Source organism: Oratosquilla oratoria, chromosome 16 (assembly GCF_046742065.1).
Source record: "Oratosquilla oratoria isolate Oo_2021 chromosome 16, ASM4674206v1, whole genome shotgun sequence".
NCBI classification, from domain to species: domain Eukaryota; kingdom Metazoa; phylum Arthropoda; class Malacostraca; order Stomatopoda; family Squillidae; genus Oratosquilla; species Oratosquilla oratoria.
This window is the reverse complement of record NC_134792.1, coordinates 14,852,713-14,865,664: the sequence shown is the minus strand read 5'-3', so window position 1 is coordinate 14,865,664 and position 12,952 is coordinate 14,852,713. Positions and strand designations below refer to the sequence as shown.

General features: G+C 39.1%; 2 protein-coding genes across 2 annotated transcripts in view; one reads left to right on the top strand and one right to left on the bottom strand.

Annotated features, from left to right (window-relative positions):
* Positions 1–9,365, top strand: part of LOC143033843 (uncharacterized) — an 86,167-nt gene extending 76,802 nt beyond the window's left edge. Inside the window, exons 12-17 of the mRNA XM_076199394.1 lie at positions 744–776; positions 936–1,078; positions 2,022–2,138; positions 2,271–2,480; positions 2,616–2,894; positions 8,421–9,365. Coding sequence (XP_076055509.1) covers positions 744–776; positions 936–1,078; positions 2,022–2,138; positions 2,271–2,480; positions 2,616–2,894; positions 8,421–8,624 — 986 coding nt within the window. The 3' untranslated portion in view covers positions 8,625–9,365. The remainder of the gene's footprint in view (positions 1–743; positions 777–935; positions 1,079–2,021; positions 2,139–2,270; positions 2,481–2,615; positions 2,895–8,420) is intronic.
* RnrL (Ribonucleoside diphosphate reductase large subunit) overlaps positions 1–12,952 on the bottom strand; it is a 190,853-nt gene that overhangs the window by 40,563 nt on the left and 137,338 nt on the right. The window lies entirely within an intron of this gene.

Below are 12,952 nucleotides of genomic sequence, written 5' to 3'. Positions count from 1 at the left end.
CAGCATTTTTAATCATGATTTATAGTAAACTTAAGGGCCTTGGGTACAAATGGAATATCTCATCATCAGGGAAGGGTGAGGGCAAGAGATAGGTGTGAGTGGAAATTGGTTGTGCATGGTTTATAAATTGATGTTACCCAAAGGAAGTTATTTTTGTTTGCTCTAAAAATTCTAGAGGGGGGGAAGCATTGTCATGTAATGAAGTGGTGGGGGTAAACTAGCTTTAGCTGTTGGGCTCTGCTGTGGAGGTGTTGTCTTGCTGCACTGCTTCTTATCATAGCAGAGAACAAGGGACTGGGATTGCCCTTCATCTGCAATGAGCTAAAATAAAAAAGGGAAACAAATGAATGTTGGATGGGTGTGGGATGGATGATGGCTGGCTCTCTTTTATAAGGGGAAAAGGACTTTTGTTATATGTATGTCTGTGTTCATTGCTGTGGATGTGTTGTGTCTTGCAACACTGCTTCTGACCCAGGGCAGTGGACAAGATGCAGGGATGACCCATCATCCAGGAGGTGCCAAGATAAGAGAGATGGAAGAGGGTATAGGGGAGTGGAGTATATTGGGGATGGAATGGGTGGGAGTGGTTTATGCCTTTGTTTTTTGGCTACCTCCCTTGTAAGGTGGAAAAAGCCTTTGGTATATGTATGTATGTCTATGTAGTATCATTAATATATGATTGGCTATTCAATTAGAACCTCCTCTTCCTTGTATCTTAATTGTATTTTATATCTTGTTTTCAGCTCTTCCTGCTGGTGCACCCACTCTTCCAACAAGTAAATAATTTTGAATTAAAAAAAATATATACAAATTCCTGAAACATTTGATGAAATATTAACATTTGTTCCACATGTTTACTCTGCAATACTTATGATACAGTAATTTTCATATTTTATATTTTGATGGTAATTTTGATTATGCAACTCTTTGCAAAGATCTTGCTGGAAACTGGATGGCAGCTGATATCAACATGCCCGAAGTAAAGCACTTAGCTATTGTGGTGGCTAATGAGTTTGATCTGCGATCAGATGAAGACAAGCTCTTCAAGTTACACAAGCTTGTGAATGCAAAACAACAGGTAAAATATGAAATAAAATTTTGCTTTAATGAAATCAATAGTGGATACCTGTAACATTTACTCCCTTTTACTTTAACCAGTTTGGTTCTCACCTGCAGCCCAAAGGGATTTCTGTCTCTATTTTTTTTTTTTTTTTTTTTTTTTTTTTTCGTGGGTATGTACCTTTTGACTTCGTTACCTCCCTTAGAAAGGGGAAAAAAGTTCTTGGTATATAGAGATAAGTTTTGTACCAGGTCTTTCTTGCAGGAGACCCACAGCTCCCAGGTAACAGGTGACTGCATCTGGACAGGCCCATAAGTCACTTAGGGAAAAAATATTGTTACTAGTCTTTCCTCACTCATCCTTTGGTGAGAAATACTGGATTCAAACCTACAAATAGGTAAGTATGAGACCAGTACACTTCCAATTACTATATCTATCTATATACCAAAAGCTTCTTCCCCCTCATAAGGGAGGTAGCCTACTCCCATCCACCACCCTTTCCTCCCTCTCATCTTAGCTCCTCCTGGATGATGGGTCATCCCTGTATCCCACCCACTATCCTTGGTCAGAGACAGTGGTCCAATTATACAGCATACATAGTTGCTTATCAAAAAGCAACTATGTAAATTTATTTCCATGTGGTTGAAATGTAGCTTGCAGTGATCCAGCAGTAACTTTCAACAGCACTCTAGTCAGATTTCTTTCGCCGAACCACTGTTAGATTGATAAAGTCATTTGTGGGGCACTTGGGTTTGGCTGAAATTTAGCACAACTAATTTTTGGGGTACACATACATATTTTTATGAAGTCAGAAAATATCTTACACAAGAGGGGATTGTCACTATAAAGCAAGCAGCCACTGTTACTGTTTTAGCCTCAAGAACCAATGATTTGGGATAATGTTGTGATGATATATGTACCAGTGATTAATGTGTATGTGCTTATACTTTTGTGTGTCCAGGTTCAGAATGGCATGAACTACCACCTGGTTGTGGAATTAGCTGAAACTGTATGCCCCAAGTACAAGCCAGGAATCAATAAAACAAGTTGTGCAGTTCGTTTTGGAGAAGAACATAAGGTATAATTACCCATGAGTTCTGTGATAATTTTGAGTGGGGTATTAGTAATGCAGTTGTTTCATATTCCTTTCAAGTATGAATTCCTAAATCTATGATATAGTTACTCCATAAGATGTGTTTTGTTTGGACAGATATGTGAGGCAACAGTGTGGGTGCAATCCTGGAAGGGAAAGCGTGAAGTGACAGATATGCGCTGTGCTGATCAAGATGACTTTTATGATGATGATGAATCCCATGAGCGACTCTATCCAAGTGTTCACCCCACAGCACATGCTCGGCCAATTTATTATAAGCACTTCAGAGATAACAGTAAGGAGAGCCGAGAAAGTGAAGAATATGGAGTAAGTCATGCAGTTTCCAAATTTGAATACTGATATGTTAACATTTGAAGAGATCTCCAAATATTGTATTGACTTTTGGTTATATCAGTGATCATAGTAAATAATGACATTTTAATTATGCCATGACTATTCCAGAGGTCACGAAGTAGTAATAGAAGTAATCAACGTTTTGACTCAGAAGAAGATGATTCTGATGAGCGCTTGTTCAGTGGAGCTTTATTCAGGCGAAATTCAGCTAAAAACCACAGGAGACGTTGGAGGCGTGCTGGAGGAATACCAGGTGGGATTGGTGATGAAACTGTACCTGCAGAAGTGGCCCTTGAATTGGCACAGTTTGGTATAGACTCAGTTGACAGCTTAAGTGAGGATACAAGAAGAAGGAGGGTAGAAGAAGTTACAGAGATAAGATCACAAGTAAGTTTTTTTTTTTTTTTGTGGTAATAGATATAAGAATTTTTTACAAAAATATTTTACTTCATACATCACAGTGGTAGGGCTTACAAGGATAGATAGTGAGAAATGAAGAGTTGAGGTGGAAAGCTGGCAGATAGGGTTGATCAAAGACTACTGGGAAAGAATTTGTAAAGAAAGACTAGCAAAAAGTGTGTGGAAAGCAGAGACTGATGGAGTGAACTTGAAAAGAAGACCAAGAATGAGGTGGATGGATGGAGTTCATGATGGGGACTTTGAGTAAAAGGAAAGTGTCTGTTGAGTTGCAGTGGGAGAGGGCATGAAATAAGTGTGAGTGGAGAATGGTTGTGAATGGACAATAAATTGATGTGGCAAAAAGGGATTTCTTGTCTTCTCCAATTGCAAATGGACAAAGACAGAGGGTTGCCATGTAATGAAATGCTGGGGGTCAATCAGCTTCACCTCTTTGGTCCTGCTGTGGATGATCTGTTTTGCTGCATTGTTTCTGACCAGTGACAGAGAACAGGGATGGACCTTTATCCACAAGGAACTAAGACAAAATGGAAAACAATGAGTGATGAATAAATGTGGGATAGGTGTATGCCTTGGCTGGCTACCTCCCATATAAGGGGAAAGCCTTTTGGTGTATACCCCGTCTGTGGTATTGGCTGCATGCTGTTGTGGGGTTAAAAGCTGCTCAGTAGCATCCAGCTAATACTTTAGGGTCTATATGGGATGCCCCTATGGACCAGAGTTACACATTTTGTCTGTGATAGAGGAAATCTTTATTCATAGAGAAATTATGCTATTTTATTATACTGCGACTGTTCCTCCATTATGATGCCCCCCCCCCCCACTCATAGTGGGGGGACATCTCCAATCCCTGACCCACCACCCTTGCATTTACCTCTCGCACCACCCCATCCATGTATAAATTACCTTGAACCACTCACTTTCCCCATTTCTAATCCTGACACACGTTCTACTACTCTCGTAAAAACTCCTGACAGCTCCTAAAAGCTTTCCTCCTATCCCATATATCTGCAAAACCTCCCACCGTGCCTTCCTGTGTACCCTGTCATAAGCCTTTTTCAGATCCATAAAAGCCCAAAAAACATCCTTACCTTTTCCTAGAGCTTTCTCACATATCTGTCACAAAAATCTGATCTACACAACCTCTACCTGTCCTAAATCCACACTGTTCCTCACCAATTACTCCCTCTGTTCCTCTCCTAATTCTCTCAATCAAGATCCTCCCATAAGCCTTCCCAACTACATTTAACAATCTAATCCCTCTGAAACTACTACACTCACACTTGTCCCCTTTTCCCTTGTAAAGTGGAACTATACAGGCACTCCTCCAGTCCTCCAGCACACTACCCTCTCTTAAACAAACATTAAATAACCTCACCAGCCATTCCACCATCACTGTACCTCCTTTTTTCAGATGTTCTACATGACATCCATCCAGACCAGGTGCCTTACCTGCTTTCATCATCATAACAACTGCCTTCACTTCATCCTTCCTTATTTCTCCTCCATTTTCCTCACACATCACGGTCATTTTCTTAGCACTTCCGACTGCAACTACCTTTCCCTCCCTATCCTCCTTTACATTTAGTAACTCCTTAAAATACTCTGCCCATCTTCCTCTTAATGCCTTCTTTTCCATTATCATCTCTCCATCTGCACCTTTTACCTTTTCTTCTCTACTTGATTTGCCTCCTCTTCCTCTCTTAATTTCTTTCCAAAACATCTTTTAATTACTTTCAAATTTTTCTGTCATACTCTTACCCCATTTCACATCTGCTCTCCTCTTTGCCTCCTTTATCTTGTGCTTTACTTTTCTTTTCTTTGTACCACTCACTAACCTTCCTTCTAGTTCCACACACCATCTTTGCACACCTTGTGACTCCTTGAACCATCCCCATTCCTCCTTCACTCCCTCCCACTCCTTTCTCAGCTTCTTTTTGTACTCCTCCTTTTCCTTCTCATTTAATCAGTTCACTCTAAGCACCTCCCAACCTTTTGTCCTTTTCCTCTCTCTCCATCTGTCCTCCACTCTCAGCTTACCTTCCACCAAAGAATGATCTGATATTCCCCCACTCTCTCCCCTTAGAACATACATTCTTAACTCTTCCTATTATACTCCTATCTACCACTACATAGTCCATTAATACCACCCTTCCATCCACCACCCTCTCCCATGTGTACTTATGCTTGACTTTCTTCCCACTGTATTTGCTATCATCAACTTTCTAGACACATCTACACCATCAGCTCTCCAGTACAATTCTTTCCTGGAACTCCACATTTCCCAACCACTCTGTCTATTGGTTCATTTCCTACCCTAGCATTAAGGTCTCACAATACTACTACATTGACATTCTTCCCTAATCCCTCTATGCACTCATCTAAATCTATCCAAAAAGCCTCCCTTTCTTCTACACTCTTCTCACTACCAGGCCCATATGCACTTACAAAAACCCACATCTCCTTTCCCAGTTTCATCTTCATCCACATTAACCTTGAAGAAACCTCCTTCCACTCCACTACACGTTTACCTATCTCTTCACATACTTGTTATCCACCCTTCTCTCCCTCACCCCCTCTTCACTCCTGAGAACCTCCCAACTACACTCCCAAACTCACACTCGCCCTTCCCTTTCAATTTAGTTTCACTCAAAGCTAACACATCCATCTTTCTTCTCACATACTAGCTATCTCTTCCCTTTTACTCTCATCCGTACCACATCCATGCACATTAAAAGACCCAAACCTCAGGGTACTGGTTGGAAAACTTCTAGACCCTCTTATGCCTTTACATTTTTTTAGGAATGTCCCCTGTGGGGCTACAGGGAGAAGGATGCCTAGTCCCAATCCCCATCCTGTTTTTCTTGCCTCTTACGATCCAAGTGGGAATAATTGGTGGCAGCATTCTATCCCCCACCACAGGGTATGCAAGACAAGGAAATGAATATTCGGAGAAATGGTACAGGAGAGCAACAAGGGGTTGGGGGGACAGCATAACGAAGGGATAGTAGCAGTACTGTAAAAGTGTCATCATTCCTCTCTGAGCAGTCTTCCTCTATCACAGACAAAATGATGTGTGGCTCTGGTCTGTAGGGGCACACCATATAGACCCTAAAGTATCAACTGCATGCTACTTTGCCACAACATGCAGCCAATACCCCAGACAGGGTCTTATTAGTGTAATTAATATTTTTTTAATCATGTCCTCATCCAAGTAGTCAAATGCCACTTTCATTGACCTTAATAGGTTGAAGGTTTCTCTGACTATTTTATTGATACGTTACTCCAAGGTCTCTTTCAGAGTTCACTTTTTTTACTTCTTCTTCTTCACCAATTTTATAATTTCTTGATATTCTGTTTTTACTTTTTCCAAACACCATTATACTACATTTCTTGATATTGAAGTTCACTTTCAACTTTAGAGTCCATTTCAAGATTTTGTCCAGGTTTAACTGTAATGATTCGCAATCCTCCTCTGTTCTTACTTTCTTTAGTATTTTTGCATCATCTGCAAAGAAATTCGTATAACACAAATCCATGTCAGGTGAGGCAGATATGTGAGAAAGATTTAGGAAAAGGTAAGGATGTTTTTGGGCCTTTATAGATTTGGAAAAAGCTGTTAAGAGCAGTCAAGAGTTTTTACAATAGTAGTAGAGCCTGTGTTAAAATTAGAAACAAAGAGGATGAGGATTTTGAGGTAAAGGTGGCTGTTCAATTTATAAATAGATGGGGTGGTGTGAGAGATAAACACATGGGTAATGACCCAGGGATTAGAGATGGTTAAAGAAAATGGAGAAAAATGGGAGACAAGTCAGTTGTTGTTTGCTGACAACACTACACTTGTAGCAGGATCAGAGGAGGGATAAAGGAAGGTGAGGAGATGTACAAGAGGAGAGGATGAGAGCAAATTGGAGAGATACTGGAGGAAGTGCATAGCTTTAGATACTTGGGCACAAATGTGGCAGGAAAGGGAGGAGTGGAGGTGGAGATAAAATGTAGGTTGAGAGAAACAAGTAAATGCCTTGGGGGATTAAAAAGTGTGGTGAGAAATAAACATTTGGGAATGGACACTAAGAGGAGATTGTATGAAGGAGTGATTGACAGCACTGTATGGGGCAGAAACACAGAAGAGTTTAAATGTGTTTGAGATGAAATGCCTGAGAAGTATGATAGGGATTACCAGGCTGGATAGAATGAGAAACAAGGAGGTGAGGAGGAGAGCAAGGATGGAGAGGGAGTTGGGAGATAGGGTTGATGAAAGTGTATTAGAATGGTTTGGACACATGAAAAGAATGAGTGAAAATTAGTAAAAGAGGTGTGGAAGGCAGCAGTGGAGGGAGTGAACATGAGGGGCAACCAAGGGTGACATGGATGGATGGGGTAAAAGGAGCATTGGGAAAGAGGGGAATGTCTGTTGGGGAAGGAAGGAAGGAAGAAGATAGGGGTGAGGGGGGAATGGTTGTGTATGGACAATGCTGTGGTGTATGAGAGTGGGTGAGTGATGGGGGTGTGAGGGTGTACGTGTGAATATTTTTGACACAGTCAAAAAGAAATTCCAAAAGGTGGGAGTGGAAGGAGATTGAATGAATGAAAGGATGATGAGGCCAGAGGGGATATTCTTTCCATTTGCTTTGTTAACTATTTTGAGTGGATGAGGTTAGGGAGGGATCAATGTTGGCAGTGGAAAGTGGTAGGAAGGGAAAGAAAAATGACATATAGGGGAAGATGAGGCACAAAAAGCATTGAAAATTACAAAACTTTGATTAGGTATCATGCAGGTTGTCTGACAAACAGAGGAATAGTTATAGTGGATTGGTTAGCGAGGTTGTCTAATATTTTCCAGAGGTTTGGATGAATGCTTAGTTATGCTTTACAAAGGAAAAGGACACAAATGAATGTAGTAGTTTCAGAGGGATCAGCTTGTTAAGTGTAGTTGGAAAGGCATTAATTGGGAGGATTAGGAGAGGAACAGAGGGAGCAATTGGGGAAAAGCAGTGGGGGGTTTAGGAAAGGTTGAGGATGTGTGGATCAAATTTTTGTGGTGAGGCAAATATGAAAGTTTTTGGCAAAATTTTAGAATGCAATTTTGGGCTTTTATGGCACTGGAGAAATTTGATGACAGAAACAATATAAAGATATTGTGGGAGGTATTGCAGATGTATGGGGTAGGGGAAAGTTGTTAAGGGCAGTCAGTAGTTGTAGGGCCAGTAGTCTTGGAAGGACCATCAGATTTCTAAATCAAAGGTAAATTTGACAAAAATGAGAAATTAAGTTTACAATAGGAAATTATGGGGATTAGTTATAGAATCTGCTTGGATTTGGACTGTAATTTTTTTTATACAGCACTCTATTCACTATTAGCAAAATTACATACAGAAAGGAAAAATTTAATGAAAACTGCATCACTTGTAAAGGTTATTTTTCATGTCATGCAATTTCTTTGCTGGAACTATACATGTTTATTTCTATTAATTTATGTTCTATGTTTTTCTCCAGGTGGTCGCTGGAAAATTGTGGCACCTTACTGTTCAAGTAACGTGGACTACATGTAACAAAGGGGATGAAACTCTACTTTCAAACTGTGAGCCTGATAAGGCAAAACCAAAATATACCTGCAAATTGAAGATATTGGAACAGATGTGGAATGATTTCCGTAAAGTTACAGAATCAAGTTGCACACCTGTAACACAGAAAGCATAATATGTAGGCCAGAAATATAGATTTTTATGGAAAAAAATAACCTAAGTACAAGGAGATATGATAGACCTAGAAATGCAATTCATATGCATTTACAGGAAGCATGTAGGTAATGTTGATAATAATTGTTGCCTCAATTTCACCGACTCAAAACCTGCAGCCTCATGGCAGCTGACAACAATCCTCAGGCCCTAAAGATCTTTTTGGGAAGAAATATTGGATTGTTGTCTATGTCATTAGTGTGGAACTGTTTCTGTATCTGTAGGAGGGGAGCAGTAGCTGGTTACCAGCTTTCCTTGTGTGGAAAGGTGGAGGAACTAATCAAAGTTGATAAAGATCTTTGGCCAAGTCTGAAGACTGAGTGTCAACCCCTTGGGGCTGCACATCCAGGTGGAGGGGCATGTGTTGAGTTGTTTTGAAAATGGTGCCAGGGAAGTGATGCTCTCTGAACTCCGTCTTATTGGACCACCACTTGCAGGTACCCATTGTAGATGCCTGTAATGTTAGTCCTATGAATAAAAGAAACGTAGTTTGTTTTAGAATTAGAGAAGGGTGGGAATTTGATATTCCTTATGTCCAAAGTTACTATTTATATATAATCCTATGTTTTTCTCACCCATCTCAGATTTGTGTCAGTGCATACATATGTACAAAATCCAAGTCTGTGTCATTCGGAGCTGGATATTAATTATAATAATGTTTGAACAACTAGGAATAAAATTCTGTGCCTAAAATGTAGTAAAACAGACTTTTATTGTTTTTGTACCAATGAACAGATTAAAATATTCCTGATGATATCACTTATATCAAAAGTATTTTGTGGGAGGTATTGCAGATGTATGGGATATATATATATATACAACCACTCCTCATTTAACGACGACAATTGGGACCAGCGCGCCGCCATTAACCGAATTGGTCGTTAAGCGAAAGTGTATACATATACGTACATGTACTGTATGTACAATGTCCAGCAATACATGTATCTTTATATTCGTGTATTTTCCCTCTTTTATACAGTACATTAAAGCTTTATTTACTGTTTATTTACCGTGGTTAGGTTCCTGAAATTACCGTATATGACCAAATCCGCGTATGCTGACATTCCATATTAAATACCGGGGTATTTTTTTAGTATCGACCATGGGCGCAATATAGCAATAGAAAATTAATTATTAATTTTGTAAATTAAAATGTAACAACATAATATGCAATTTTGTGGGCGGAAATGAAAGTAAAAAATACCTTGCTACAAGCAAATATGCTAATGAACGAAGTCGGTAGCATAGGATCGGGACGCCATCTTGTCGTGTGTCAATTGACGGCCTCGGTACTTCCGACTACCTTGCCAGGTATATTTTCTTGAAGGAATGTTATGGTGCGGAGATACATGCATTCCTTCAAGCTGCAAGAACTTTGTATACCCTGCAAGCTGAGAGAGTGGTTGAAAGGCCCGCCAACGTCTCTCACGACGACGACAACGAGGACGAGCCGGATGACATTTAATTTGCAGGTAATGATTTATTAAACACAGGTTAGTTTAGTTTAGGTTAGACGAATCTATCATCCTTTCATTTCTTCGATGTTGGCATCTATCATAACAAACATGGTGTACCATTCGTCCGTCATGACTTCATTACTTACGAAATCTGTTTTAGCACTTTTTTGTTTTTTATTTCCACTCACAAAATTGCATATTACATTGATACATTATAATTTACAAAATTAATAATTAATTTTCTATTGCTATATTGCGCCTATGATCGAAACTAAAAATTTACTAATGCCAGTATATACTGTACTCCAGGTAGTTTTTGCAGCTTGTAGGATGGTAATGTAGACCTAAGCTTCAGAACACTTTACCTCACAGCTAATATCCACCGTACAAGTTCATTTAAAACATCATACAAATTTGCCTCAGCCAACTTGATTATCGTACACGACGTCGTAACTTCGGGAGATTTACGTTAAACGAATATTGGTCTGTCATAAAGCCCGTCGTAACTCCGCGTTGTCGTTAACCGAGTAGGTCGTTAAACGAGGAGTGGTTGTATAACTTACTGACCCACTGTTGGAGAATAAGGTAAGATGGACAGAAATTCTGTATTTTTTTACCACTATCTGTGGTCCTCTTCAGCAGAATGGTACATAGCGTGGAGTGTGAGAGTATATATAGCTAAAAAGGGGTAAGGTAGTGTGGGGGTATATCGTACTATTAGTGGAAAAATATTACTGAAAAATCAGATATAAATCTTGAAGATAAGGCTGTTGGTCAGAAATATTCCTCAAGGAATGGGCTACCTACAACACACAACTAAATTTATCAATACGAAACTAGGGACCTTTTATGGCTATTTAACCAAAATTTTTCATTTTGTATGGATCACCCCCACTATGGGGGTGATCCATACATACTATGAGGGTGTTCCAAACATTACAAATTATAATAGATTAGATATTGCTGTCTAAAATTAAACAAACACATCATCTAAAATATTCTATTAATGAATGAGCAAAAGAGGAGTAGTTCTTTTGACCTTGTCTTGGCGATCAGTATCACATGTCCATTTTATCCCTGCAATACCAATAAGAAGTTTTATGAATGATATTTTGCTGTGTGAAATAAAACAAATGCACATCCAATACGAGTATTGCTTATTTAAGAAAACACTGGAAAAATAAAGTCTGTTTTATAAGTTTATCACTCATAGGCCAACCTCATTTCATGTTAAATGAATACAATGGAACATTTAGCTTTACTACATTTGAAAGTCGTTGAGTGCGCCATTGCTTGGGCATCAACACACCTTTGCAGGATTCTCTGGATACCTTTGCTGTGTCCTCTATTAGAGGGAAACAAAACTTGTCTGGAATACTAAACTTAGACTTGACCCGGAGAAAACTTACATTATAGCTGGTGTCGTCCTCGATAGAGAGGATTTTACCAACATAATGCACCTTTTCCCCAGCATTTCAACCTTCCTCTAGTTCCAGCTCCACCAAAATCTTTGTACACTACACCACCTCCTAGCCATACTGCCTTCAAACCAGTATCACAGCAACAATGTTGGATAAAACCTAGATTTATCTTCATATATTACATACATCTGCCTAATATTCATATTCAATACCTTACCAACCTGATCAGGCTGCATTCAAGATTAGGAAACAATATGATATGAATGTCTCAAGTTAAATCGGATGCCACAAAAATAGAAAAATCTTATCTCCAAACCATACACAGCACGCTAGATGGAATGAAAGCAGCCATCATATTTAATGACGTCACTTCCTCTCTGTGTTTCCAACAGAGCTCTTCTATAAATTCTCTCATTTTAACGGAGCTTGTACGGTCCACCCACATTACCCTACATTTGGGGACATGGAAAAGGGGGGACTCAGGTTATGTGTCCTTGAAGAGATTGGTCGATAGTGAGGTCAAGCCCAGCTGCTTTAGAGATTGACTTCTTAGCAGCCATCCAAGTTATACAGTCTGAGGACCACTGACCTTTGGAGGTATTAAAATTAGGTATATGTTTAATAAGGGAGGATTCTATCATTTTCCTTCGAAAACTGCAGTGGGATTTATAAACGATGGTAGCATTATCCCATTCCAAACAATAATCCTTTTTGCTGGTATGTAGGAACACTGCGGAATTTTCTTGACCATATTTGATGGAGTTCTTGTGTTCCTTAATTCTTGTAGTCAGTTCTCTTCCTGTTTGGCCCCAGTACACTTCCTCACAGTCTTTACAAGGTAGTTTGTAAACCCCAGGGCTGGTGTCCACATTCATCCTTCAGTGTACATTTACTACTTTCCTAAAAACACTGTTTGGGTAATTAAATATATTGATAGGTAGTGTTTTGGAACATGTATTCACTGACTCATTGTATGGAATTATAATGTTGTTATCACTCCACTTATACTTATTGTCTGGGTTAGGTGTCTTACAAAGGATTACAAAGGTGGACCATGCCGACAGGAGACCTTTTGGTCCATATCTAGGTCAGATGCGAAAAAATCCTAATAATAATAATAAATAAATAGATAACTATGATAATTTAAGTATCAATTAAGATACATAAATAAACGCATAGGCACAGTCAAACAACAAACAAACAAAGGTAAATAGCAAATAATGATAAATTGACATATAACTAATAATAAATGAGAATCAGACAAATGATAACAAAACAAAAACAAATAATATAAAATAAATAATAATCATTACAGCATCTTGCTTAGGTGTTTATCTAAATGATTTTTAAAGCTTCGAACTGAACTACATTGCACTGCCTCTACAGGAAGTTTATTCCATTCATTAACTACA